Below are 15,641 nucleotides of genomic sequence, written 5' to 3'. Positions count from 1 at the left end.
CACATTCATACACAAGTTTACAACCATTCTGCATATAATGGCATAGAAATGATGATAAATATTCCACTGCTTCATATATTACATTACCCACAAGATCCTTCCTGCTCTGAAAAAATATCATTTTGCAGCCTTAAAAAGAGACATCATATCCTAACTAAAATACCGAACAAATTCTAAATTTGATCTGTACAAACCAAAATAATGTTTTTTATGGTCCAGTGAAAATTACTCTTGAGCAGCATCTGCCAACCAATCTATATTCCCCTCAAATAAGAGTACAAATTGATAACTGTACAAATTTCACGATAAGGGAGAAATAATTTTGGTCCAATAAAAAGGATAGAATATGTTGGAATAGAGATCAATCCAACATGGGAGCTGTACAATGCATTCTCAATTTAAGGGTCACTGGTATCCTTGATAATTATTATGTTAGATTACATTGAAAAAATGTTGTAACAAATTTATTCCACTAACCTATTATATAGAATGTAAAGACCCTTTGCTTCTACCCAAAATAAAGACAAACCTGATGATGATATGCTTCGTATAAGGCTAAACTACAACAGAAAATTACTATAACTTGTCAGCTATTCTTCCCAAAGCATCAGCAAGCTTTCCCAAAACTCCTATCAAACTATCTGCATGGTCCTTTCTTTGGTTTCTGTCCAGTAGGCAATTCAGATTCTGTGCTTCCACATGTGCAGTCAATACCCTGCTGTTTCTCTCTAAAACAGAAAGTAACTGATCCCTCATGTCACTGTCACTTTCACCTTCAGATGAAGATCGTTTCCTCTTTTGGCCAGATGCACAAGAGGCAGATCCTTTCTCAGCAGTTGGAATTGGCACATTTTCAGTCTTGGTGCCTGCATGGCAATTAACAGCCAGGAAATTAGTGATTAACGCACAAAGCTTTCCCTCAATGCACACAAAGATGTTGCAACAAAAAACATAGAATATGAGTGTTGCATTAGGTCCACTTTTGGCTGCTTAACAATCAGCTTACATCAGTAACATTTTCCAACATTATATGCTTCTAATGTCCTGGTTAAATTACTTATTTTCCTATGCAGTAATTTATTGATTTAGTCTTTTCACTACATGAATTATTAAATAGCTTTTTATTATAGTGAAGTCATCATCACAACTATGTTTCATGAATAGCCATTTCTGAGTCTCTGACTTTTTGTATAAAATCAGACCCAGAAACCACACAAGCACCTCTGCACACTTGTTCGTAGGGGAAGATATTAATTGGAGGCTTCATTCTGTTTCATGTTGTGTCATTGTATCACTGCCAGAGGCTTCTGTTCCAAAAGCATCTACCACACATCCTATCATTGCAACACCATATTCCCCAAAAGCTAATAGCCGGAGCTCCTTTTTTCCTATAAAATAGGCCGATTTTTAAAGGCATTTTAGAAAATTTATAGGCTGAAGCCTGAAAAGCATGTCCATAATTTCTAATGGATGGAATTGGAAAGATTACAAAAATAAGCCCTTAATAAATGTCCTTGCAATGCACTCTAGAAGGTTAATGCTTTATAAGGCTGTTGATTGTAGAAGGCGGGTGAATGATGTAGACTTCATAGCCAACACTTTCATAGAGGTTATTGCAATGGTGTATGCTAAAAAATTGTCCAAGTCATAAAAAATAGTGATAAAAATCAAAGATAACAAATTCATTGGAAAAGGCAAGATACATGCATATCTTTGGAACACCATGTGCAGTGTGCTTGCTAAACTTGGTGATGCAAAAGAATAGCATATAGATCAAGTAGATCAAAGAAATATGCATCAAGAATGGAAAGATGCAAATATTTGTGGTAAGTCATCGCATGTCACAAGCCATCCTCTAGTCCTCCAATATGGAGCTGTTTATGGTAAGTTTTCAATTAGATAAGCAGGATTTTAAAAGGAACCTGAATCATTTTACATTAAGAAAAGAGCGATAAGCACAGCAGAACAGAAGGACAACTCAAAAAAACAGCCAAGAAGCTGCCACAAAACAGCACAACACAACGAGTTAAAGCAACTGACAGAAACTACAGTGAAAACACAAATGCAGCGAGAGAAACACAAACAAAATTATGTAAATTTAAAGAAGTGAATTGAGGATTTTTGGTTAATTGCAGAACCAGGGTCCATCTCCCCCACTCCTTTTTCTTGAGTCTAGTCTCATGGTTTCCTTGCTCTGCTGATCCAAATAAAATTTTCTTGTAACAATCCATACTCTTATCTGTAGCTTCACAAGGAGAATGCGTTTCTATTTTTTACCTTCCATTCACCATTTGATCAATCTCTCCATGAGAAGAGGGCTGCATAGAAGAATATATTAGTTCCTTTTTCGTCTAAATAAACTTGTTATTAATTGAGAATAGCCCACTTGACAAACAAGATGACAAATGATTGGGGATTTTTCGAATTCAACCTGCTGAATCCATTTACCCAACATAAAAGGTAAGATGAGAAGAAAGCATTTCATTGTTCGCAACAAGCACACAAAATCTTGCATACAGCATATATTTCATAGAATTTGTGACAAGGTCAACAGCACAAAAATGCCCAAAAGTGTTAGCAATGGACATGATCTTTTCACTAAGGAATCCCAAAGGCAAACCAGATAACTGGACCCACACCAGTAACATGACCATTCAGACCTATAAACCAGGGTCCCTTTCTAAGAATCCTTAAACAATCTTCCATATCATAAAAGGAGAAGAGGAAACAGGGTTCCAACATTGCAATTATCTAAACGTGTTCTCTCAACTTCCAAAATAGAGTGACCCAACAGTGTCAATGTGATCATTATTACCACGAAACCTCCCAAGAAGCTTGCACCTCAACCAATTAAAACTCTTAGCAAACAATGAATTTGGAACACCCACTTCTAACAACTCCCTAGAGGAAGAGCAATCTACAGAATGGAGCAAACAGGGCTCAGCCAGCTTTGGAACAGAAGTCCCAGAGGAAGCAGAGCTCGCAGTCTTATAGCATCTTCTCCACTACCAGATAAAGAATCTGTGGGGAAGGGGCTCCATCTACAACACCACCCAGTCCATCAAATTGCATTTCAACAACATCACTTGGAGGACACAAAGCAAAAACTGCATGGGAACCACCAAATAAATCCCCAGTTCAACAATTTCACCAGAGGGGCCATACATACTCTTTATTTTCCACATATCAGACCTTTGTGCCAGTGTTGGAGCTGTCTGATCAGCCACCTCTTATAGAAGACAAGGAACAAGCCCTGGCACTAGAACTGCCTTTCAACTCATCCAAGAGGGTAAGCACAACAAATGCAACATTATTGGCAAGAGAAGCAGTGGAAGCTACAAAGAACCGATCCAATGCTGCCCTCCAAAGACATAGGGAACCACCACCGCAGAAGACTCTACAGACTGTCACACTGTTGCTCTGTCCAAGCGAGCAAAAGCTCGAGCACCCAGCAATATATCCAGAAGTAGATTGTCCTCATTAATCTCCAGCTATAGCTCTTGCTCTCAAACGTATTTCATTCTTTCCTTCTGTATAGTTAACATTTAATTGTTATTTTAAGGTAAGTTTATGAAACTTCAATATTTAATTATATCAGCTGCTTTTTAAATTTATTTTGAATTTTTTACAACATATCGGGTTGCCAAGATTCAATTCATATCACACAATCATCTCGAGACAAGTTGTGAAAGTTCAATACGTTAAAGATGAGGTAGCTGCAATAGAGCTCATTAATAGCTGTGTTGATTCATATCAGTTCCTACTTACTGGTCTGAATCTTTCATTTGTTCAAGCACATTTGAGTATGTTTTACTAATTCTCTGCCCTGTTTTATCAAGAGCTGTTCTCCATCTTCAGCAGAGACTTCTTCGTATCTTTGTATCTTGTGTTCTTTACTCCAGTTTATATGTACTCATCTGAAACAATGTGCGTCTCTCTTGTATTATCTTCGCTTGGTCTTTCAATATCACGTGCTAGTGTTAATGAGCTGTATATGCTCTTTGGTTCAGTTCCAATGAGATTCGTCTTTCATCACCGTCAAGCTAGAGACATTACATGGCTTCTCATTCAATGGTATTAATGTTCTCTTGTGAACCATTTTTCTTCTCTATATTATTCTTGTCGTAGACACCATTGTAATGTCCCCTTTTTGGGACATTAGAAATATTGAAGTCTTATTTTATATAATGTTAAATTTGACTTTGAAACGTAGACTCAAATTACTAAAAGGTCAATTTAATGTTATAAAGAGGGCAAAGGGTCAAGGAGGAATAAGTTGAAATGAAAGAAGGAAGTTGAAGAGTCGCAAGGGAATAGGACGAAAGCCAAAGGGGAGTCGAAGAGTTCTAGTTTTGCGTATTAAAAGGGGAAAGAAGCTCATTGATGGATATGCTTGATTTATTATTTCAGATTTCAGTCTCTCTTGCGAGTGTTCAGAAAGCTTCAGCTTTTAGCTAGTATAAGGACGTAGCCCCTCGTGCTTGAAGATAGTAGACGCAAACCCATTGTCCGGAGAGACATCAATTCAAGTGTTTCCCATGTGCTTACCAGGTTCTTTTCTTAAGTTTTTCCAATTTGACTATTAAGCTGTATTTAGGATTGGATGTTGGAAGTCTGTTATCGTATTGCCGTTGTATAATGCAATAATGTGTTCTAAGGAGTTGTACAAGAGTTTGCTGGTCTTTTATATTACTGATTTGTAATTCATTTTATATGCTTGGATCTTGAATACTATTATGAGAAGAGCGGGTTAATATCTTATGGTAAATCTTTTGATTTTCTATTGTGTTCGTAATACATCTGCCTGTATTTAAGTGTTGAATATCAGTTTGAGGAAACAAACAGATATCTATCAGTTGGATTATTTCCTATGGTTAACATCGCCGGTTTTATATACTGATTTGTGACGTACTTTCATATGTTCAAATCCTGAATAGTATCCTGGAAAGACAGTTATTTTCTTGTGGAGAATCTGCTGGTTTTATTGTTACATCGTATTATACCTATCTATGTTGAGTTGAGTATTATATTTAAGAAGAATTTGATTAAGTATCTATGGGATTTCTACTGGTTACGATTGTGCCAGAAAAGATCTGCAATGTTTTATTTCTGAATATATTGCTGAATGGAAAGTTTAGTGAATATCCAGTTCCGAATATTACTGTGGTACCAGAGTTGTGCATCCTGCCATCCTATGAGGTTATTGAGTTTCAGTTTGATACATCAACTTATAGAAGGTTAGAGTTCCACGTCAGGAAGAAGAGTGATTGAAGGCCGAGACAGGTACGGCCTAGTATAGGGTATTAACACCAGTGAAAGTCATTTTGCATTCAGTTGGGTAGTTGTAGCATCTGCAAATACCAGTACTGGCAAACTGTTATACACCATAGCCATATCAGAGGAAGAATGGTCGGGTTGAGAGCCACGTGACTTCCAAGTGATTGCGGAGGACCAATGTGGTAGGTCTATGCAATTGTACTAGGCAGATACAGGTCACACATGACATAGAAACAGATGACAAAAGCTGGAACAAAGAATCCAAAAAATCTTCTACCATGCATATCTTCCAAGATAGTCAGATAGAAGGAAATTGTGAAGTTTGTTTCCCTTCAGCAACTCAACAAAGAGCAGAGTTTTGTGTATTTGGTCAAAACTTGAATGACACAGCTCGGGGGAGGCGTTGGGCATTTAATCAAGCTTTCTCAGAGAATCACGAAAACTAAGCAAGAGGGTAAATCTTGGAACCGGAGACTATACCTATTGATTAATAAAAGACATTCGTGAAAATTGAAAGAAATGGATTTCTAGTTGTCGCAACGATATTTGGGAAATAAGAAATTACAATGAAGTGCAAATGGATTCAAGATTGAAGGAAGCATTTGGAGGAAGGAAAGAAGTATGTTCGCTTTGAAAATGACAAGCAAAAAGAAGAATATAACTCCCGTCAATTGATTATTTTACTATAGATGGACCTCAGTTGGGGAAAGAAAAGTTTTACAACTCCCGTGAAGGTTAGAAGTATTGGACATAGAAGTACTATTTCTTCTTACACCACGTCAGGGTCCCATTGGCAGTGATAAGAAGAGTCGAGTTACTCAGGGAAATATACATGTTTCCGTCAAAGGGAAATTTATACCAAAAAGACAATTCATAGGGGAATAGAAGCTAAAGAGTCTGAAATTTTGCAAGGCGCGATAAGGATGTTGTGTAGCGTGAATTCAATTCGCATCCGCCAGAGGAAAATAGAGTAACATAAAGTGGAGATGATCAGGTATCTTCAGTTTTGTGAATACCGCTAATCTCAAGTGACTAGAAGGAGCCGTTAAACCTCATCCAGTAAAGCATATGCATATTCAAGAGTTTTGAAGATTTGAATCAACTCCAGTACATCATATTCAAGTTAGTATAACGCCATTTGCGGAAAGGGTCATAGTGTTTCAGTAACTGCTGGAGGATTAGTAATTGGTAATGTGAAATTTAACGCATGTCTGCCAATTGCCCATAAGCCGAGATTGAATTAGTGAATAAACTCATTCTTGCGGTGGTATGTGGTTCATGACAATTGTCAAGGTTAATGCGAATCTCTATGAGAGGATGAATGCTCATGTGTAACTGTCACCGGTTCCTTGTCTAGACATTATTCTGTTGCATGAGACTTCAATAGTCTAAGGTGTTCGGGCTTACAAGTGTCAAGAAACAAGGAGAAGAGTTAAGAACAATTAAACACCTCACCTAATAGCCCTAGGCCTAATGGATCCAAAGTAGTATATGTGAAGGACAATGTATCAATTTATCCCACTCAATATGCCTGGGCTCTTCACTGTTCATGACTTGGATTCCTCATAAACAAAATACATTTGTAAGGGATGGCATGTCTTGTATATTAAACAATAAAACAACTGTCAATGTTACTACGAATTGTATTAATGGACTACTTTACAAGGTGTACTCACTATGGATGTTTGGATTGTGTTCACTAAACTTATGTGGAATAACATATGAAAGGCTTGACACCTCTAATGTGATCAAGGGATGTGGCCGCGGGGGTTCTATTAGTTCAATAAGTTGGTGGTTGTGTCTTTGATCCAGCTAAAGATGACTTCAATATCACATCTCAACAAGTGACAACATTTGAAGGAGGCAGTAATTGATGCATCGAGGGGTGGTGAGTAGACGGAAATTATTAATCGGGCATTTAATCATCATTTTTTCTTGGACTTCAATTATCCATCTTACCTTGTATTACATCTTAACGAGTGGCAAGCTGTGATATCCATTCGAAAGAGGCAGTTATAGATGCATTGAGGGGCTATGGCAAATGCTAATTATTAATCAAGACATTTATCTTCTTGCTACTTATGTAATTGAGCTTTGCTTTGGCTGCATCCAAGGATACATAGGGATCATATTAAATTTCATACAAGCCGGAGCAGATGTCAACTCTGTAGAAAAAGAAAATGGATTGACATTGAAGGTTTGGCGTCAGTGGGTCATGAATTCCTGATATCAAAAGTATGTAATAGTGGTAACTTTCAGCAACAGTAGTAACATTGTATTCAAAGCAATGAAGACATTTTAATAAAAAGGTAGATCATACTTTTGAATAGTGGTAAGTGTGTTTGCGTGGTCTCAACATATAAAAACATTCAATTCCAGCAAACGTACATCTGATTAAGAACACGATGCATCAGATTTTAGACAACATGTATATTCCAAGGATAGAATGTAGTTGTTTGTCAAGCTTGTAGTAACAGGATAACAAGCTCAGCAATGGGAAAAGATTGGATATAATCAAGAAAGGCACTATGAAGCCACAAGAGCGGTTAGCCCAGAATTTCGAATCAAATATAAGAACTGAAATACTTGACATTTATGGAGAGTATAAAGAAATTCCTACCCAAATTCAAAATGATTTATCATTCAATGATTACTTGGATTTTCATCTAGAGCAACAAAATAAAATGGATGTGGTAAAAAGAAGGTACTTTGAATTGGTTTAGGATCACCTTGAAAATGAATAGTGCAAAAGTTTGTATGAAGAATTTCCAACAAACGAAAATCATTTAATGGAGGACATTGAAAAAGAAGAACTATCAGCTGCCTTTGATTTACAGCCTTCCCATGATCCAGTAGATGATGTTATGCAAGGTGTAAGTTTCTATGTTGGTGAATGAGAGGTTAGTGTTGATAGGCAGATTGATGAGATAGGTTGCACACGAGGTAATAATAGGCCGGGATCCTTTTATGATGAGACCTTATATGCAAATGATAACATGGCAACACTTTGGCCTTTGCAAACAAATCAAGAGAACATGGGAAAGAATATCTATGATTTTAAGGGAGGTGATGAACCATATATTCCAGATATCCATGACATAGAATTGGAGGAACAAACTAAGACAATACTGCAAGACGATGAACCACGTCAGCATCACAACAATGAAAAGCATACCGTAAAGAGCCAGCTGAAGGTCAGTGAAGACATGGTTGTGGCGTCTTTGGTATGTTATGACAGCACTCAAAAAAAGTTGAACATCTCTATTAGATGGCTCAAAAGGGAATGGAAGGAGATTGGCTTGTTGCTGATTTGCAAGTTATTGTAACAGCTCTTGAGATTATGAAATCATATTATTGTATTTGCTTTCCAATAGGGATAACATTTTTAAGATTGCTGAAATTCATGTTGATCAGTTGGATAAAGAAAGGAATGAGATTATGGAGCTCAAAAGGGAGCTTGAGGATACTCATCAGGCATTAGATGATGCTCGAATTTCTCTACAAGAGGCAGAAAATCAGATTAGGAACCTGAATCACTCTCAGGAGCAGGAGGATAACGAGAGGTGGTAGCTTTTCATAGAGGTGATTGATAAACTTGATAGCATTCAGCAAACGCATGCCTTGGATAATTGTCCCAAGCGATCAAGTACCCAAGTTTCATATCACTTTCAGCTTATCGATAACCCCATGTTTAAAGTTGATGCTGATTAGATTTCCGATAATCCCCTATTTATGGTAAAAGAGGACTCTCCTTTTTATTATCATGAAGGAGATGATTCTGATTTCAGGATATAGAATCCTGGTACAATTCCTAGCAAGAAAAATGGGTCACAGGATGGAAGTGGTGATTTGACTACGGCTGTGCATCATAGGATCAGTCCACATTGCGTTCTTCGTTTCACACCGTATAGGAGTGGGTTAGATTATTTACATCAGCCTTTCGATAGTTTTTGGTGAAGTATTGAGGGGATTTATGTGTTGGTCATAGGGAATGCTCTTTCAGCTTCATTTATATTCATAGTACCTATGTACTCGAAGATTCTCCAATTTGAAGATGACAGTTTGGTATTTATTGCGCCCAGGGTGTTACACTTAGTTTTTGTGCAGCTTATTTATTACATCATCTATTTAGGTCGGGTTGTCATCATCTTCTGGGTTATGCATAGTTCACGAATACATTTCTATCTTATCATATCAATTGATTACGACAACAGAGTTTGGCTTGTTGTATACCTAACAGAGTAATATAGAAGTATCAATGAACTATACCTGACAGAGTGGCAATAGGTTAGAGAAAAAACTCTGTTTGATAGAAGTATTAGTGAACTATACCTAACAGAGCGGCAATAGGTATTTTTGGCTTGTTGAGGACCTTGCTATGATTCTACTCAATTTGAGGTTAGATTCAGTGGTATCAGTGATGATCAGAGTTGTGCAGTTTACAGGTGCAGAGTTTTTTCAGAGAGTTATATGGGATCTAGAGATCCGGTTGAGAAATAGATTGCAGAGTGACATCTTGCTTCGCAATGTGGCCGGAATTGTTTTCAAGGCTACCTACAGATTCATATGGGATCCTGGTACTAATTGCTTGAGGAAAAGCAATTTTAAGGAGGGGAGATTTGTAATGTCCCCTTTTTGGGACATTAGAAATATTGAAATCTTATTTTATATAATGTTGAATCCGACTCTGAGACGTAGACTCAAATTACTAAAAGGTCAATTTAATGTTATAAAGAGGGCAAAGGGTCAAGGAGGAATAAGTCAGAGGGACGTTGAAGAGGCAAAAGGGAAGAGGACAAAAGCCAGAGGACAGTCAAAGGGTCTTAGTTTTGTGTATTAAAAGGGGAAAGAGGCTTATTGTTGAATATGCTTGATTTATTATTTCAAATTTCAGTTTCTCTTGTGAGAGTGTTTGGAAAGCTTCAGCTTTCAGTTAGTATGAGGACGTAGCCCCTCGTGCCAACAGACAGTGGATGCAAACCCATTGTCCGAGGAGACATCAATTCAGGTGTTTCACATGTGCTTACCAAGTTCTTTTTTTAAGTTTTTCCAATCTAAAGTAAAGCTGTATTTAGGATTGAATGTTGGAAGTCGATTATTGTATTGCTGTTGTATAATGCAATAACATGTTCTAAGGAGTTGTATAAGAGTTTGCCGGTCTTTTATATTACTGGTTTGTAATGCATTTTATATGCTTGGATCTTGAATACTATTATGAGAAGAATGGGTTAATATCTTATGGTCAAACTTCTGATTTTCTATTATGTTCGTAATACATCTACCTATATTCAAATGCTGAATATCAGTTTGAGGAAACAACCAAACATCTATCCGATGGATTATTTCCTATGGTTTACATTGCTGGTTTTATATCCTAATTTGTGATGTACTTTCATATGTTCAAATCCTGAAAAGTATCCTAGAAAGTTATTTTCTTGAATCTGTTGGTTTTATTGTTACATCGTATTATACCTATCTATGTTGAGTTGGGTATTATATTTAAGAAGAATTTGATTAAATATCCTTTGGGATTTCTACTGGTAACGATTGTACCGGAAAAGATCTGCAATGTTTTATTTCTGAATATATTGCTGAATGGAAAGTTTAGTAAATATCCAATTCGGGATATTACATTCAATGCTGAGAAAGGATGCCTTGACACCGTGGTCATGCTTCGTTTTGTATATTTTCAGTTCATAATTTATGATCACTGTCATTACATTGCTTTAGTTCAATTATTATGGCAGACTTTTTTGTTTTCCTTTGTGATGACCATGCGTCTCTTTAGCTATCAGGAAGTTCTATGGTTTACATCTATGCAAGACTGTCGTTGATTCCTGGTCTTGATATGGGCATCATTCTGTATTCACTAGAGTAGTTTATTCACATGTACAATATATATATATATAGTTCTTGGACGAATTGAGGGTGAAGTAGTCGATGATAGAAACTAATTGTTTTCATTGTTGATTCTCAAATTTTATGCAATCTTTGCACGTGCATGTTGAAAGGTTCTCTTGTGTCACAAGAATCCATCTATAGGTTGTAATAAGTGCATCATATTTTATGTAGCATTATTCTGATTCAGTGAATGCAATTCATACTACAAAATTGCTCTGTGTATGCTCGTGCATGTTCAGTGATTATGGGAGGGCATTCTTCTTGATTGAAGTATCTGTGGCATAGCTTAAAATACCATAGGAATATTGCGTATATCGCATGTTTTCATGGATTTTTCACAGCCCTGTTAAAAACAACCAAAAAACCAGCGCCGAATTATTGGAAATTATTGCAGCGAGTAAAATGCAATATAATGCCATAAAATGCGATTTTTTGGTGAATATTTTGGTCTCCACCAGTCAACACAATTTTGGGTTGGAGTCTCACGTCCATGTCATTGTTTTTAGGGGTGTTAAAGACTATCACGTGCATAAAGACAAACTCCTTATGGGAACTAACTTATCTGCATCCTATCGTTCTTGTGTTTGTCTTCAGTAGATCGTTCTTGCATTTGTCCTCAGTAGCACCTGAAATAGGAAGGTCAGGAAACAAAGCCGATAGGACTGTAGGAGTAAGACATGCAAACTTAGCTGGATTAGATTTTTGCAAATACTCTTTCATTGCCGCCTAAAGCACTGGACGAGACTTTCGCTGCCGTGTGAACACTGAAAGAGACGTCATTGTCATCATTTTCAATTGAAGTTTAATCAAGAGACTTATGATTCAACAACATTTTCTTCTACTGTAAACTTCTTCAACAAATCGGATTCCAAATTGGGCATCGATTGAGTTTCTTCCACATTCCAAATTTTTTTTGCATTTATCATTACCAATTAGAATTCAAATTTATTTATTTACTTCTAATTAAATTTGATATTATCAATGTATTTTATTTTTTATACTATAAATTAATGAATATTATTTTAAAATTTTATTTAAAACTTTAAACTGGTTAATTTATATAAAATTCTAACTGGTTAAATTGGTATATTTTAATTATTTAATACAGTATGAAATATTATTAAAGTTTGAAGTAATGAATATTATTTTCAAAATTTATTTAATCTATGGTTTAAAACTGGTAGCTGTCATATAGAAGTGCACCCCATCAGCAAAGATGACAATTGTATGCATACCGCACTTGTAGCCTTGCAAGTACCCAAAAAAGTTGCATGATCTAGTATAAACAAAACAGTGTCAAAACTAAATCTCAAATGTAAAAAATGTTAAGATATACCTGTTTGAGACTAAATCATACAAGAAAATAATAATAAAATACCAAGCTTGCAATTTAATTCATAAGACCTATAGGTCCATTTCCAATTTATGTAGTGTGATTATAAAGCGGAAATATTGATGAAGTGACTAGCCTACTTTTAAATCAGATGTCAGTTGAATCATAGGTTGTATATGACTTACTAAATGTTATGCAAAACTCCTATATACAACAGTTAGTAGCCTTAAAATATGAGGTTCTTTTTCCTCGTACCGTCTTCAAATTTTAAACTTATTTAATATTTGATTGTTCATTCTTATACTTGCAAAGTGTAAACTTTGAATACCAGTGACATACCTATAGAAACAGGATGACTAGTGGTGGTAGAGATAAAGACCCTTTATGGAAACATGGGATCACAGGGGTAATCAATGGACATGTTGAATGTATCCATTGCCATAAGCATATCACTTCAAGCGTAAGCCAATTGAAATACCATCTTGCAAAGATTCCATGCAATGATATTACACCGTGTGAAGTATGTTCAGAAGAGGTTACAAGAGAGGCTTTGACAAACCTACAAAAATATGCACAAAGTAAGGTGGAAAAAAAGAGGACATTCAAGGCCATGGCAGCCCCACTAGGGACTTTTACTTCTACAGGATCAGAAACAGGTGGAGAGAGTTCTTCTATTGGGCCTCGAATACGAGGATCAAGAAGTACGAGTGGGTCTCTACAAGACTTTTGGGTTCCACGTAACACTCCTAGTGCTCAACCCAATTTGCTAGGCACTGCATTGAACGAACAGATGCATGAGAAGACAAAGGTGGCAATTACAAGATTTTGGATCCGCAATGATATTCCCTTCAATGCTTAATGTAGTCCGTATTGGGATCAAGTGGTAACTTCCATTTCTTTGTCTGGTAAGGGGTTCAAACCCCCAACTCCTTATGAGGTGAGTGGGCCGTTAATAAATGACGAGGTAAGAAATATTCATCAGCTTATGAAGAGAAAAGAAAAGTTTGGAAACAAAAAGGTTGCACTATTATATCTGATGGGTGGACAGATGGCAGGAATAGGACGCTCATCAACTTTACAGTTGCTTCAGAGGAGCAATTGGTATTTCTATAATCAATTGATGCCTCTGATCAAGTAAAAAATGCAAAAAATTTGTGTAACATGTTGGATGAGGTGGTAATAGAAGTGGGAGTGGCTAATGTCATCCAGATTGTGACTAATAATGTAGCTACGTATGTGGCAGCCAATAGACTTCTGATGGAAAGACATCCCACATTGTTTTGAAGCCCTTGTGCTGCCTATTGTCTTGACTTGCTTCTTGAGGATCTAGGGAAATTGAGTTGGTTGGAGAAGGTGGTTGAAGATGAAAGGAATATTGTGAAGTACATCTACAATCATACATGGGTCTTGGGTTTTATAAGAGAGCACACTAGTGGTAAGGATCTTGTACAAGCAGGGGTCACACACTTTGTTACTAATTTTCTAAACTTGCAAAGCATATCTGAGACATTGCTAGACCTGACGTGCATGTTTCTTGATAATAAATGGTTCGAGAGTCCTTATGTCAGGAAGCCTGAAGCAGAAAAGATTTTGAGGATTGTGTTTGATGCTAACTTTGAAAAGCTAATGGAGGAAACCCTCAAAGTAAGTTGTCTTCATTGATGATTTAGTATTTAATTTTAAAATATTTTCATAGGCTGATTTTTGTGTGTTTTATTATGTCCAAGTGTCAAAACTGTTGGTGAAGGTTCTATGAATTGTGCATAAGGGTTTTTATATGAGGCCATGGATAGGGCAAAATAAGCCATTCAGCACTTGTATAGGTCGAATGAAACCAAATATAGACCCACATGGAACATCATTGATTGTAGGTGGAATCGACTACTCCACCAACACATTCATGCAACTGCCTACTTCTTGAACCCCAAGTACTATTTCTCCAACACTTTTAAAGCAATGTAGAGGTTCAAATTGGCTTGGACAAGTGTATTGAAAGATCGGTTGCTGATACGGACCTCTAAGACCTCGTACTTGATGAGTTGCAGAGCTACATGAGGGAAGAGGGGCCATTGTTTTCTTCTCCTGATTGCAAACATAGGAGATACACCTTGCGGCCAAGTAAAAAAGAACATGTGTTTAGATTTATCATACCATTTATTTGACTCGTGAAGTTTATTGGAAGTTTTACCACATCATTAATGGTTTTTTCGATCTTTCCAGATCTGTGGTGGGAAGATTATGTTGCCACAACACCTAACCTTCAACAGCTTGCCATCTGAATTTTATTGCAGCCTTGTAGTGCTTTTGGTTGCAAGAGAAATTGGAGTACTTTTTAAAGCATACACATAAAGAAACGTAATAGATTGACTCAAAAGCACCTCAATGACTTGGTTTATGTGAAGTACAACCTTCTCTTGCACGAGAAGGTGAAAGGGCAAGCTTCATATGAAACACTAGACTTGGATGACATTGATCCATATTCAATTGATTGGATTGCTCCTCCTGATGATGAGGATGCAGATGCAGGTGTGGGTGACCCTTTATTGACAAATGAGCAACTACCTGAGTTTGAGAGAAAAGCGGATGAGTGGGATGTGGATGTGGCAGCACATGAGGAGGAACATGAGCTTGTTCATCCATCAAAGGCTTTTGTCGATTGTGAGGCACCTATAAGGGCCCCTGTTGAGGATGTTGCCACAGCAACTACTTCAACACCACCCACCAGCAGCAACGATCTCTTTTGAGTTTTACTTGTAGATGCGATTTATGATTACCACTTTTAGTTGTCATTGATACTGAAACTTGAACTTAATATGTATTCAGAAGAAGTAGTTTCATGGAGATTGACTTCTATGTATTGAACTTATTTATATTTGGATGTTCTACTTGTTTTTTGGTATATGATTCTAGCACTATCACTATGTTAATCTACTAAGTTCTACTTGTTATGAATTACTTCTCAACTAAAAACTTCGATTGATATATGGTAGATATCTCAAATTATTATATACAAATTTGGTGTGTATGTATGCGTTTTAAAGAATTTTTTAAGAAATTGTATATTTTCAAATGGTCGTTAGAAGTGTTGAATTTTTGCCGAATTTTTGCCCATTAGGAGTTTTTCAAAAAT

General features: G+C 36.6%; 1 protein-coding gene across 3 annotated transcripts in view; it reads right to left on the bottom strand.

The window, feature by feature from the left end:
• Window positions 1-225: 225 nt before the first annotated feature.
• The window catches only part of LOC149539212 (trihelix transcription factor ASR3-like), a 38,410-nt gene continuing 22,994 nt past the window's right edge, over window positions 226-15,641 (bottom strand). For all 3 annotated transcript variants that reach the window (XM_089800547.1, XM_089800548.1, XM_089800546.1), the window contains one exon: window positions 226-866. In XM_089800547.1, coding sequence (XP_089656673.1) covers window positions 577-866 — 290 coding nt within the window. In that variant the 3' untranslated portion in view covers window positions 226-576. The remainder of the gene's footprint in view (window positions 867-15,641) is intronic.

This window comes from Cupressus sempervirens, chromosome 9, assembly GCF_028749045.1.
Source record: "Cupressus sempervirens isolate cs-2001-9-10 chromosome 9, ASM2874904v1, whole genome shotgun sequence".
Lineage (NCBI taxonomy): Eukaryota > Viridiplantae > Streptophyta > Pinopsida > Cupressales > Cupressaceae > Cupressus > Cupressus sempervirens.
Note: the sequence above shows the minus strand (reverse complement) of the source record. Positions and strands in the feature narration are given on the sequence as shown.